Source organism: Phragmites australis, chromosome 23 (genome assembly GCF_958298935.1).
Source record: "Phragmites australis chromosome 23, lpPhrAust1.1, whole genome shotgun sequence".
Taxonomy (NCBI): Eukaryota; Viridiplantae; Streptophyta; class Magnoliopsida; order Poales; family Poaceae; genus Phragmites; species Phragmites australis.
Genome location: NC_084943.1, coordinates 8,492,298 through 8,507,185, shown reverse-complemented (window position 1 = coordinate 8,507,185; position 14,888 = coordinate 8,492,298). Strand labels below are relative to the sequence as shown.

The window sequence follows — 14,888 nt, the reverse complement described above, 5'->3', positions numbered from 1 at the left end:
AAGAATTGCAGGGACGACAACAGAGGCTAAGGAACAATTTTGGAAGCTCGACTTCTTCAAAATCAACGCCGGGTCAAGACAAAATAGCCCCACATTCAGCTTCACAGTTTGCTGTCCCCTTCTTGAGTAGGGCGCGTTCAGAAGTACCCTCAACACCATCACATGCTCTTGAGGTAAGCAAAATCGTAAGTGTGCAGGGTCCAGCCAAGAGCTCTTCTTCGGTTGCCTCTACAGGCCGATCGACCGGGATTGTTTGCCACCGATGCAAGGGAATGAGCCACGTCATGAAGGATTGCCCAAGTCAGTGAGCATACATTGCAACAGAGGACGGTGGATATGTAAGTGCTAGTATGTTGAGGATGAATATGCTCTTGTAGCTAACCTTGTAGGTAAAGAGGACGACCTCGAGACAGATATCGACCATGAGGAAGAGTTGAGTGCAGCTACTACAGAGAATTATAGGACACTCATTGTGCAGCGAGTGTTAAGTACTCAAATGGAGCAAGCGGAACAGTCACAACACCATAATCTATTTCAGATGTTCCTCATAGTCAAGGATTTTCGTGTTCGAGTCATTATTGATGAAGAAAGCTGCAACAATTTGGTAAGTTCAGATTTGATCAAGAAACTTTCCTTGCCGACAAGAACACATCCTCATCCATACCACATTTAGTTGTTCAACAATAGCGGTAAAGTAAAGGTAATGCACACAGTTAGGGTGCATTTTCCTATTGGTTCATACCATGATTGTGCTGATTTCGATGTAGTTCCCATGCAAGCATGTTCTCTTTTGCTAGGACGGCCATAGGAGTATGATACTGATGCAACCCATCATGGTAGAAGTAATAAGTATATTATTATGTATAAAGGAAAGAAAATAACTTTTCTATCTCTAACCCCTGCTGAAATTGTGAAATGTGAACAAGAGATAGTTGAAAATAAGAGAAAAGAGTTTGAGAATGAATCTGAAAATCAGCAAGTAGCAGAAAAAGTTTTTCCACCAAAAAAGGAGAAAGCAACAATAACTTCTAAGTCCGATGGAATTAAACTGAAAAGGTGTGTTATGCTTGCCACTAAATCAGACCTTCCTGAAATTTGTGATAATGAGCTACCATGATATGCTTTGATATGCAAAGATGATTTAGTTTCACTTGAGGATATATCAACCTTTTTGCCTCCTGTTGTTGCTAACCTTTTGCAGGAGTTTGTGGATGTATTTCCAGCTGAGGTACCCCCGGGATTACCACCTATTCGAGTGATTGAGCATCAAATTGATTTAATTTCGGGAACAACTTTGTCAAACCGTGCTGCATATAGGACCAATCTAGAAGAGACTAAGAAAATTCAATGATAAGTCTAAGACCTTTTGGACTGCGGGTATGTACGAGAAAGTCTTAGCCCTTGTGATGTTCCTGGTCTTTTGGTTCCTAAGAAAGATGGTAGTGGGCGTATGTGTGTTGATTGTAGAGCCATCAATAATATTACTATCAGATATCGTCACCCTATTCCTAGGTTAGATGACATGCTTGATGAATTGAGTGGTTCCATAATTTTCACTAAAATTGACTTGCAAAGCGGATACCACCAGATTAGAATAAAATTTGGAGATGAATAGAAGACTGCATTTAAAACTAAGTTTAGTTTGTATGAATGGTTAATAAGCCTTTTGGGTTAACTAATGCACCTAGTACTTTCATGCGATTGATAAACAAAGTTTTACGTGTTTTCATTGGAAGATTTGTGGTGGTTTATTTTGATGATATCTTGATTTACAGCAAGTCACAAGAACAACACTTTAATCATTTATGTGCTGTTTTTAATGTTTTGAGAGATGCACGTTTGTTCGGTAACATCGAAAAGTGCACCTTTTGCACGGATCGAGTTTCTTTTCTTGGCTATGTTGTTAGTTCACAGGGAATAGAGATAAATGAAGCAAAAATTGAAGTCATAAAGGGCTAACCGACCCCTGAGACTGTTACTCAAGTAAGAAGCTTTCATGGTCTTGCGGGTTTCTATCGACGATTTGTGCAGGATTTCAGCATCATTGCTGCTCCATTAAACGAGTTGACAAAGAAAGTAGTATTTTTCAAATGGGGACCTGCACAAGAAAAAGCATTCAAGTTGTTGAAAGAGAAACTTACACATGCTCCATTGCTCCAACTCCCTGATTTTGATAAGACCTTTGAACTAGAATGTGATGCTAGTAGGATTGGAATTGGAGGTGTGCTAATTTAATAAAGTAAACCTGTGCTTATTTTAGCTAGAAATTACGTGGATCAAGTCTGAATTATTCCACTTATGATAAAGAATTGTATGCTTTAGTTCGTGTTCTTCAAACTTGGCAACATTACCTATGGTCTAAAGAATTTGTTATACATTATGATCATGAATCGCTGAAACATATTAGAAGTCAAGCTAAACTGAATAAATGACATGCTAAATGGATAGAATTTATTAAGTCGTTTCCATATGTCATAAAACATAAGAAAGGAAAAGATATTGTGATTGCTGATGCGCTTTCTAAGCGTTATACCATGTTCAACTTGATCATAAGATTTTTGGTTTAGAGACTATTAAAGAATTATATGCTGCTGATTTAGACTTTAAAGAAGTGCTTAAACATTGTACAAAAGGGAAAGCATGGAATAAATATGTGCTGAATGACGGATTGCTCTATTGTGCTAACAAGCTATGCATTCCAGCTAGCTTTGTTTGTCATTTGTTATTGAAGGAGGCGCATGGAGGAGGATTTATAGCACATTTTGGAGCAAAGAAGCTAAAGATGTGCTAGCCACTCATTTCTTGTGGCCAGAGATAAGACGTGACTTCGAGCGCTACGTGTCACGTTGCACCAATTGCAATAAAGCTAAGTCTCACTTAAATTCACATGTCCTTTACATGCCTCTTTCTGTTCATAGTATACCTTGGGAGGATATTTCCATTGATTTTGTTTTAGGATTGCCTAAGGTAATGAGGGGGAGGGATAACATATTTGTAGTTGTGGATCGATTCTCAAAAATGGCACATTTTATACCTTGTCACAAGAGCGATGGTGCTACAAACATAGCTGATTTATTTTTCAAGAAAATCGTTTGACTAAATGAGTGCCTAATACTATCATCTCGGATCATGATACAAAGTTTATGAGTCACTTTTGGAGATCACTTTAGAATAAATTGGGGACAAAGCTGTTATTTTCTACTACGTGTCATCTCCAAACTGATGGTCAAACAGAGGTCGTCAATCGCACATTATCGACCATGTTACGGGCAGTTCTAAAGAAAAATTTGAGGATGTGGGAAGAGTATTTACCACATATTGAATTTGCTTACAATAGATCAGTACACTCTACCACCAAGGTATGTCTGTTCCAGGTAGTGTATGAATTTAATTCCCGTGCTCCTATTGATTTACTATATTTGCCTACTTTTGAAAGATTTAATTTAGATGCTAAGAAACGTACTGAGTTTATTCATAAGTTGCATGACACAACTAAAAAAAATAGAGAGCATGACTAGAAAGTATAAGATTGCTAGAAGTAAAGGTAGGAAGGAAATAAAATTTGAACCGGGTGATTTAGTTTGGTTGCATTTGAGGAAGGATAGGTTTTCAGAACTAAGAAAATCAAAGTTGATGTCTAGAGCTAATGAACCATTAAAGATAATTGAGAAAATCAATGACAATGCATACAAATTGGACCTATCTGCAGATTTTGGGGTTAGTCCCACGTTTAACATTTCAGATTTGAAGCCATATTTGGGAGAAGAAGATGAGCATAAGTCGAGAACAACTCTAATTCAAGAGGGGGAGGATGATGAGCCCATGGCTCCTTCGGATCCGATCAATACCATCAATAATCCTTAAATCATACAAGGTTCAATTACAAGAGCATGTGCACGACAATTAGACCTCCAAGTGAACTCGTTCCTTACTTTTCATGTTTCCTTAAATGGATTACTACTAAATTCTTGTGATGTTTTATTGCATGGGAACGTGGGAGAAGCACCACAACTTTACTCGAACGTCACTCCTCGAAGGCCAAGTTTACTCGGACTCAAGGCTGAGCTCTAGTTGTTGTCGTGGTCGAAGTCGTGGTCGTGGTCGAAGTCGAGTTCCAGGACAGCATGTCAGAAAAATGGACATAACTCTCTCATACGAAGTCCGTTTTAGACAATCTTGGATATTCTGGAAAGCTTACGATGAGCCATTTTCAATGGATATGAGCTCGATCAAATATTACTTATATTTTAGTCAAAGTCAAAGGAATAAAATGTTGTGTCACCGTTTTGAACCCTGTCGGGTTTTGTAATCGTTTTCAAGTCGGAGTCCAGGTTGTGCATGCCTCTCTCCACGATTGCACAACCCTAGATCGACCTCCTCATGCCCCCTATATATACACAGTAGCTATCATAGTTTAGGCTTGAGTTTAGCTTAGATTATTCTGTTTAATACAGTTTCACCACTTATCGATTTATTGAACCCCAAACTCGAGTTCTTCATTAGTAATTAGCAATATTTAGATTACATCTACCTGTTCTTCCTTGTATTCTTGATTCACTTGCAGGAAAAAGCCTTCTTGGCGAGGTCAACCGCGTCTTGGCACAGTTGATAACCACGGAGTAGTGGTGTAGTGGTTTCGAGGGTTCTTAATCTATTCTGATCGGAGCCTTCGGATCATCAACGTCAAAACTCCACTAATTGGTTTATCATATTACATTCGAAAGATTGGGCAAACACGCATCATCATCTGAACCAGAGTTATCACTCATTCTGATGTACGTCACTTCTAGCCCTTCGAACTTTTGCTCGAGCTTTCGCACCTCGAGTAAGTAAGCCACCATGTTGTCATCTAAGCACTGGTACTCCTTTTGAACTTGATTTACGACTAGCTGTGAGTCCCCTTTCACAAGAAGTCATTTAATCCCAAGCGATACAGCTATGCGGAGCCTATTTACCAATCCTTCATATTTTGCATTATTATTAGAGGCTTTAAAGTCTAACTGAACAACATACCTGTATTCATCACCCATTGGAGATTTGAGCACAATGCCAGCCCCCAAGCCCTGGAGCGTGAGCGATCCATCGAAAAAGAGCATCCAGAGATCTTCAACCATGTTTAGCCTTTTTTCCTAAACGCTTGTCCATTTGGTGATGAAATCTTCTAAAACTCCGGATTCCACGCTTGTGCATTGTGCGTAGCTTACGTCGAACTCATTTAGTTCTACCGCCTATTGCGCAATTCGTCTAGTAGCTTCCCGATTGTGTGTTACATCCTTCAGCGGATACTCATTAAAACCGTGACCCTGTGCGCTTGGAAGTAGTGCCGTAATTTCTGAGAAGACATCAAGACTGTATATATTAGCTTTTATACTTACGGGTATCGTAGCTTAGCATCGTGTAGAACCTCGCTCACGTAATAAACAGGTTTTTGGAGCTTGACCTTTTTCTTGGGGCATTCCCATTCGACCGCCAGTACCGTGCTTATGACTTGTGGGGTAGTTGCAATATACAAAATGAGCTCCTCTTTCTCGTTAGGCAGTGTAAGAATCAATGGGGAAAACAAGTACCTTTTTAAGTCCTGGAAGGCGCGTTCCGCTTCTTCTGTCCACTCGAATCAGTCTTGTTTCTTCAACAACCTGAAGAAAGGCATTTCTCGCTCGCCCATCCTAGAGATGAACCGACTAAGAGCAGCGATGCAACCTTTCAGTTGCTGAACCTCCTTCAGTGTTCGAGGTGACCGCATCTAGTCGAGAGCCTCAATTTTGCGCGAGTTGGCCTTGATGCCTACCAGGAAGCCGAGAAGCTTGCCGGACGGCACACCTAACGTGCACTTTTCGGGGTTGAGCATCATGTGATACTTCCTGAGGTTGTCAAATGTTTCCATGAGATCGTTAACCAATGCGTTTCTGGTTTCCGACTTGACTACAACATCGTCGATGTATGCTTCTACATTAGGCTCCGCAGGATCCCACTCGAGATCTCCCACCTCATAGTACGCATCCACTGGTCTGGATTCGAGGGTACCGATATGGATCAGCCCACCTTGTCCGTCCCAACGGAAAACCATGGTTCCGAAGATGATCTCCGAGTTGACGAGAGGGGACCCGAAGTTGTCCGCCGTCGACTTGAAGTGGTCGTAGAAGTTGTCATTGGAGAATCCGACGTAAACGTGAGCCCAAGACATGATTAATCATGCAAAGCAGAAAAAGACCCCTACCTGGCACACTAACTGTAGAAGATTAGTCCCTGACAATGTGTTTGTAAAAGACTAGGTACCTTTGAGTGCAGGGATTAATCATGAAATAGGATAAATCGATGTATACAGGTTCAGGCCTCCAATTAGAGTAATACCCTACATCCTGTGGGACAAGTAATGGGGCTAAATCTATTACAGAGAGTATATCAGATCTGATCTAACCTAAAGCTAAGGTCATCGGGTACATTCTCTACTAGGGTCTTGATGCTTGCTTCGAGTTCTCTCTTCCTATACTTTCCTTGTGTGTTGTTCTCGTGTCCCTTCTTCTCCTTCCCCAGCCTTATATAGGGGTGGGAGTATCGACTCTTATTCAGCCGTGATCTATAGTGAGTTATCTTCCTTGAAGTTCAAGTAAATAGATCTATTTTGAGTACTAACCGCATTGAGTTAGGTAACTAATTGAAACCTTCCTGATATGTACTTCCATGATTCCGGATGTATCAGGTACCGCTGATTCGGTTTTGTGACATCTAAAACTTTTTAATACATATTGTATATATCATGTTCGTATATGATATATTTCTTATGTGCATATATCTATAATTTGATATTCGACAATGCCCTCATCATGAGGGGTTGAAGAATGCAACGCCGCGTCGAGCAACCATGGTTGTGAAGGGTCGAGATCCGATGCTATCATTGTTGTGGATGAACATTGGCGACAGATAAGTCCTCTCCTACATTGCTTACCTTTATTTGTCGATCCATCGTCTCCTCCGTCTTGCTGCTGTGTGTGCCACGGCCGATTAACATAGAGTGTGCGTGTGTTGCAAAATGATTCGAGATACAATAGAGATAATGGAACTGAGAGAATAATGATTGATACAATCTATTGATTTGTTCATACATTTATGGAAAAAATGCAAAAAACCCCTCCAAAAGTCACTTGGAATTTGACTTTCCTCCCAAAAATTGTTTTGTTATAAAAAAACCCCCCAAAAATTTGATTTTGTTGCAAAACCCCCCAAAAATTTAAAAAAATAAAAAACAAATCACAAAATATTCTAAAAAAATAGAGACAATTCTAAGACCTTATGTGAATTTTTTTTCCAAAAATAATATCATTTGCATCATATTTCATGGAGAGGAAGTTTGAAAAAAAAAGAAAAATATGCAACTCATTTATTAACTCATGTTATTTTAACTTTGTCATGCCTCCCATTATTTTTCCTACACAAATAATTGTTTAATTAAACTAATAAAAGTGGTTTCACTAATTTTAGGGTGTTATGGATTAGTTATGAATTAATCTATCTGCAACACATTTACTAGATCCTGCACGTTACAATAACTATTTCAAAATTTTATGTATTTTTAGAAGATAGAGGATCATGTAAGAAGACTAAAAAAATTTGCTTCATGATTTTTAGATTAGTAAATAATTAACTATGCATTTAACTCGAATTAATAAATGAGCTACACGTTTTTCTTTTTTTTTCAAATTACTCTCCATAAAATATGATGCAAAGGATATTATTTTTGAAAAAGAAATTCACAAAAGGTCTTAGAATTGTCTCTAGTTTTTTTATAATTTTTTGTGATTTTGTTTAAATTTTTTTGAATTTTTGGGGGTGTTTTTGCAACAAAATCAAACCTTTAGGGGTTTTTTTGCAACAAAACCAAACATTTAGGGGTTTTTTGCAACAAAACAACTTTTAGGAGGAAAATCAAAATTCAAGTGACTTTTGAGGAGGGTTTTGCATTTTTCCCTACATTTATACATGTTGAAGACATCCCTTGTGAACTGGGTGCACCTCCCGTAGAAAGACATACATGAGCACTGCTCGGTAGTTATCCGTGGATTTGATCATCTTCGTAACACTGACCACCAGCAGATCACGGCCTCGGGGGCACGGGGAGTCCTAACAAACTCAAATATACATCGTTGACTTAGCCCAACCCATCTTTTTGGTTCGAGCAATAGACTAGCGGGAGTCGACAAGTACGAAAAATGGACACACGCCAGTGGACCGTTACATTACCCATTTGTGCCTAGGAATATAAATCCTTTTGAATCGTAAAGAAAGGGCTCGAGTCCAAGTTCCCTGCCGTATTGATGGCCATTTTGCGCATCCTCTGATCTCTGCTGGGCCCACGTGCAGGTCAGCAACTAGCTCCACTAGCGCAGGCAAGTGTTAGCCTGACGTATACCAAGCGCGGGCAAGTGAAGTCCGGCCTCGCACCTCAATGCTGCGGTTTGTATTACATATTGCAGCTGGCACTGAGCAGCATGCCATACAAACCTAACGTTGCATACAAAGGGCTAGCACCGCACTACATGCCCATGCCATAAATTTCGATCAACATCTAGAACTGGAAGCATGCACGCTTGGCGCGCATGGTCGCTGGTCCGTGAGTGATAGGTGCTCCCCTCACCGCCGGGCGCCAGCGTGCACTGTTACTCGGCCAGCACTGTGCAGCATGCCAAAGCCAGCTTGTGGCCTAACTGTGGCTGATGCGCGCCGGACCACATGCGCATTCAAGTGAGGCTGAAGTCACCAAAGTTGTTCTGATAATGACATGCGAGCAACACGGATGGCAAAGAATCGAAGCATTTGCAACAAAGAAAACTCACCCAAAAAAATTTTTACCGAGAGAATTAACCAGAAAAAACTTTTTGAAAGAGAATAAAACAAGAAAGAAATTCAAGTTTCTTAAATTTACCAAGACAAATTTGCAAGCTTCAGAAAGTGTTATAAGCTATGAACATTGATTAGAGGACCAAGATTGTCTCATTTTTTTTGTTATGTACACAAAAACAACATGAAAGCATGCTACATTAATCCCATTCTTTATCCTTACACACTGTTAAAAAGGCGTAGAAAATACATTACTTCTAGTGGTACTTGGATGGTACATGGAATAGACTATGCAAACCTATCAAGAGAGAGACAAACAAGAAAAACTAGCACAAATACTACTAATCCAGATTCCATAGGCCAGCTTGATGTTGTTGCTTCAGGAGACGCAGTTGATGCCCAAGCAACCCATCCACAGGCTCCTCCCCTCTCTCTTCTGCATGCAACAAGAAGACAACACAAAACATATTTTATTAGTACATCTAACAAGAGTGAATGAAGAAGAAGACAGGAGCGTTAACGTACCCGTCTTGGCCGTTGTGAGACAAACTCCGTTGGGGGCACCTGGTACAGGTCCTCATCCACGGGCCTCACAATCCTGCGGGTGCCCTTCGCCGGTGCGCGCTGCGCCCGACCTGAGTCGGCCGTCCGCACTCGCTCGACCGGCACGCTCTCCTTCCCGCCGTTGTAGTAAAGCTTCTCCGGCGCGACTTCCGGCCTACTGACCTTCTTTGGCGCTGGCTTGCGCGGCGGCGGCGAGTACCTGAACCAGACGTCGCTGCATGCCTCTGGCTCCGGCGCGTACCACCAGTCGGGCACTGCGCCGGTGGAAGGCGGCAGCTGCGGCTCCTCCGGGGAGGAGTAGTAGTTCCACTCCCCGAACGCCGGCACGTGACGCCGCCTCGCCTTCTCCATGATCTGGTCTCACAGGCCACAGGCGAAGAAGAGAAACTGAGTGGGGAAGCTCCTAGGCTAGCGCTGCGGTGGTGCTGGTGGTAGGACAAGGGCAGTGACTGGATGCACGTATTTATAGCAAGAATGGAAGCATATGAGTGCAGGAGCAACACCACACAACGCTGCACTGACTGCAGACGAAGAGCAAGTAATGAGCTGGGCTATAGAGTTATAACACTGTCTCTTATACGTAGCTTTGAGTATTATTTTTAATTATAATATATTTATAAAATATATTCAATTTTATTATTTATGAAGGTATTTTTAAGACAAATCTAGATTTTAAAATTTACAAACTAAATATTTTAAAAATTATTGTTAATTAAATTTTTAAAAGTTCAATTCATCATTTTTCAAAACGACACGCGGGATGGAAGAGAAGGTCGTGGGAAAAAAGAACGAGGGGGCAAGGCAGTAGAAGCTTGTGGTACAGTGTGCAAGGTAGCTCTGCTCGATCACTGGTTACGGAGGGGACAGTGTCGCAGCAGAGACGAGCTTGACGCGCGTTTATGAGGCATGGGGCTCGGTTTCCTACAATCCTACAGCGGGCACTTCATGGTCGCCTCTATGCAACAGCGCTGTGTCTGCAGCTTTTTCAGCGCGTATGGAGGGGCCTGTTCTTGTGGTGGTGGTAGGCGTATTATTTGGGCATGATTAGAGATTGATTTGCCAAAGTAGTACTAAAATATTGCATCTCGTTCACCCATGCCGCCTTTCTGAACTGAAAATGAAAATTCGCATTTATCCAAAAGGCTACGAGACGGCATCTATCGCTACATACTAGCGAACCAACTAGTATGTATAAGTACTGTATCAATATATACCACTCCCTCTGTTCAATACATGGCGTATTTTGTTTTAAAAATCTTTAAAGATGGACTTTGACCATTATTTTTTCAAAGAATATATAATTTATAGCTATAAAACCAATATAGGATGTAATATGCACTTGATACGTGAATGTGTGTCATGATCTTTCGATGAACACATGTCAGTTTGGTGGAGATGACTTTCGATAAGAAACACTCGTACGACGATAAAGTGCTTTGGCAATCACTAAAGTAACTCTTGTAGGTTACTGACATTGCCATGGGCACGATGAGCCTAAACACGAAATTCTTATCCCTGCAAGCAACCGAAAAGCAAGCAAAAATAAGTGAAGCCAATCTAAAATTACGAATATAGATGAAGAATAAGTAGTAGAAAATGCTTAGTCTCCAATTTTATCCATTAGGTTCTCCAAAAGTGACTAAAAAATTTAGCATCATAATCTGAAACTATAGTATTAAGCACACCATGTAAACAAACAATTTCACGAAAGAATAAATCAACAACTTTTGTAGCATTATCGCTCTTATGACATGGAATAAAATGTGCCATCAATGAATTCAACCCACTTAATATGTCTACGGTTCAGTTTGCTTTAACTTCTAATATGCTTCAAAGTGTATGACCAAGAACGGTGACTATAGGAGGATGAATAGGTACCTCATAAATTTCTTTGATGGCCGTCTCTATATTGTCATCCAACGCGTCTTAAAACCAAGAGGGACAATAGACATGCTGTAACAAAATATTCTCACATAAATCTTGGCTCTCGTGGATGTAAATGAACACTTTGTTCCATTAAAACTCATTCTGCGAGTCATAGCTACAAAAGATTACAACTCGAAGGACGAACACTGTTCTTCGAAAGAAAGATCACCAGAAGAAAAATTCTCCAAGTTGATGGTCTGGAGGCAAGGAACTTTAAGACCAATTCTGAAAGTGAAATTTATACCTCTAACAATAAGGAAAACAACTTCACAAGGTTGAAAAATTTCAGCCTTGAACTGAAAACGAAAATCACAATCAAAAAAGAAAAAACTCGCAACAAAGCAAGAGAGCCAATAGAAGGAGACTACAAGGAGATGAACACAATCATCGGAGAAAACACGCACTTCATTTTTCTTTTTCTTTTTTGCAGAGGACAACTCTCTTTTTAGAAGATTACATGGTATTTTCCTCATAAAAAGCACTCACATATTACAAAAGCTAAGCTATCCCCTCTCCTTTCCTCTAAAACCTAGCACTCAATGATCAAATAACCTCCCACAGAGCCCTACCTCTCTGTTATAGGCCTAGGGAGGTAGCTCAGCTCTTAAGCTTTCTCGTTCCTAAAATACCCCTCTTTTCCAATGGCCTCCAACCTACTACCGAGGCATTTTGGTCTATTTTTTCTCTGTCCATCGAACGGTCAAGGCTTCTTTATGACTTACCTTCGCCTCGATGCAAGCTTCACGATGATACCATATGCATTCCATCCTTCTACAGTTTTGAGGATAAACCAAGAAACTACCTCGCACGCTTCTCAAAGTGTGACTTACCGTCACTTGCTTACACCATAAGCAAGCATCTCGATATTGACACATGTACTCCATCTTACGATCTTAACTGCCAGCAAGTCTCTCCCACTCCTGATCCCTGGGGCCACCTTGTCACTTGCACCGGCATCCCCTTCACTTGACTTTGTCAACACGCCGTCTTCATCCACCTTCTCATGCTTTGCTTGATCTCCATATACACAGTTAGGACAACTCTTGACTCCAGCTGGCATCCTCGATCGTCCGGCACTAAGTACGTAGCTTGGCCCAGATCATCCATCACCTGCATAATATGAGATAAGTACACACATATTTCCAACTCCATTATAGATTAGTCCATAATCAAAATCCTTAGTTAAAGCACATCTCAGAAAATTCATGAAGATGATCTGGCATCCACATCTCCTTAGTGTCAGACCATCTGGCATGTTCAACTCGTCAGACCGACCGTCTAAAATCCTCTCTGCAAGAAATAGTCTGGTGTACACAACTGCTCATCGTCGAACCATCCAGCATGTTCATCTCCACCAGACAACCATTTTGCAATCAGTCCAGTGTATTCTTAAGCGTTCACATCTTCCATCTTCAGACCATTTGACGCATGTAAGTCTACCAGAGTCGATTTGCATCCTCTCTGCAAGAAATGCTCCAGTGTTCATTGTACCTATCGTCGAACCATCCGGCGTGTACTTGAACTTTTGCTTTTGAATTGAAACACTCCGACGTGTAGTATTACTAGGTGTCAGATCATTCGTGTATACAAAATTCCTAGTGCCAAATCATCTGGTGTGTACAATTTTCTTTGACTCAGAGACAAAAATACCAACGCCATTTTCTTTGAAAATTTGGTTAATTATGATCATAATTGCAGTACATAAACATGCTTATGCAATTCCACAAATTAACAAACCAAATCCATAACCTTGTCAATCACTCAACACATATAAACTAAGGCACATTTTAACTTGGTTTCTCACATAGACTCATGATTAGAATGTATGACAAATTCTTTAGGCCAAAGATAATGTTGTTATGTCTCGAAAGCTTGAACTAAAGCATATAATTCCTTATCATAAGTCGAATAATTCAAACTGGGCCCGCTTTATTTCTCGCTAAAATAAGGTATTGGTTTGTCTTCTTGCAATAAAACACCGCCAAGTCCTATGTCACTAGCATCACATCCAAGCTCAAACATTTTATTAAAATCTGGAAGCTGCAACAGAGGAGCGTGTATCAATGTATCTTTCAATACCATAAAGGCTTCTTGTTATGCGCCACTCCAAATGAAAGGAACATCCTTCTTCGTAATCTCATTCATAGGCGCAGCAATTTTGCTGAAATCCTTCACAAAGCGATAATAGAATCAAGCAAAGTCCCAAAAACTTTGCACCTGGGTGACCGTTGTTAGGGTCAGCCAACTCTAAATAGCTTCGATATTGGTTTTATCAACTTCAATTCCCTATGGGGTCACAACATAGCCAAGAAACGATACTAAATTGGTGCAAAAGATGCACTTCTTAAGGTTATCAAACAAACGTGCATTTCATAGTGCATCAAAAACAACACGTATATGTTCAACATGAGTGTCTATATTAGAATATCATCAAAGTATACTACCACAAATTTGCTAATAAAATCACACAAAATCTCATTCATCAACTTCATAAAGGTACTAGGGGCGTTAATCAAACCAAAGGGCATAACCGACCACTCATAAAACCAAACTTAGTTTTAAATGTTGTTTTCCATTCATCTCCTAATTTTATGCGAATTTGGTGATAGCCACTATGCAAATCAACCTTAGAGAAAACAATATAATCCCTCAATTCATGAAGCATATCATCTAACCTAGGAATAGGATTACGATAACGGATAGTAATATTGTTGATAGCTCTACAATCTACACACATACGTCATGAACCATCTTTTTTAGGAACTAGAATAACAAGAACATCACATTGACTAAGTGATTCATGCACGTACCCTTTATCAAGAAGCTCTTGTACTCGGCGCTGAATCTCATTAGTCTCCTCTAGATTGGTTTGGTATGGTGCACGATTGGGTAGCGAGACACCAGGGATTAGATCAATTTGATGCTCAATCCCATGTATCGGTGGTAATCCCAGTGGTACGTCCTTTGGAAAAAATATTAATGTACTCCTGTAAAATGTTAGTGATAGTAGGAGGCAAAGAAGGAATCGTATCCTCAAATGAAAATAAAGCTTATTTGCACACGAAAGCATATCAAACAGAATTACTAGCATCAAATTCATGCATATCAAATTTGCTAGCAAGGAAACTCAAATATTTCTGTTTAATTTTTTCTTTCCTAGTTGTAGTAGGTTTATCTTTCTTTTTATGTTGCTCAAATTCTTTTGCTACAATCTGATTTTCACTTTTAGATGACTCCTGATTCTTCTCTCTACTAGCTCTAGCTAGATCATCTTTAACAATTTATTCAGGAGTCATAGGATGCAGTACAATTTTCTTTCTTGATGCATCAAAGAGTATTGATTATTTTTACCATATTACGCACAATCTTTATCATACTGTCATGGCCTACCTAATAACATATAACAAGCTTGCATAGGTACATCACAGTAAAAAAAAAATCATGATATGAACCTAAAGTGAAGTGTACTCTCACTGTTCGTATTACCTTAATCTTGCCGCTGTTGTTGAACCATTGATATAGTATGAATGTGGATGTTGTTGTGTAGGCTACGCTAACTTCTC

The 14,888-nt window shown here is 40.0% G+C and overlaps 1 protein-coding gene across 1 annotated transcript; it reads right to left on the bottom strand.

The window, feature by feature from the left end:
* Positions 1–9,046: 9,046 nt before the first annotated feature.
* LOC133906637 (uncharacterized) lies at positions 9,047–9,900 on the bottom strand. Its single transcript, XM_062348590.1, has 2 exons — positions 9,361–9,900; positions 9,047–9,271 (listed from the first exon to the last, which is right to left on the bottom strand). Exons 1-2 carry the CDS (start codon positions 9,748–9,750, stop codon positions 9,215–9,217), a joined length of 447 nt encoding a protein of 148 aa, XP_062204574.1. The 5' UTR covers positions 9,751–9,900; the 3' UTR covers positions 9,047–9,214.
* Between the last annotated feature and the right edge of the window lie 4,988 nt (positions 9,901–14,888).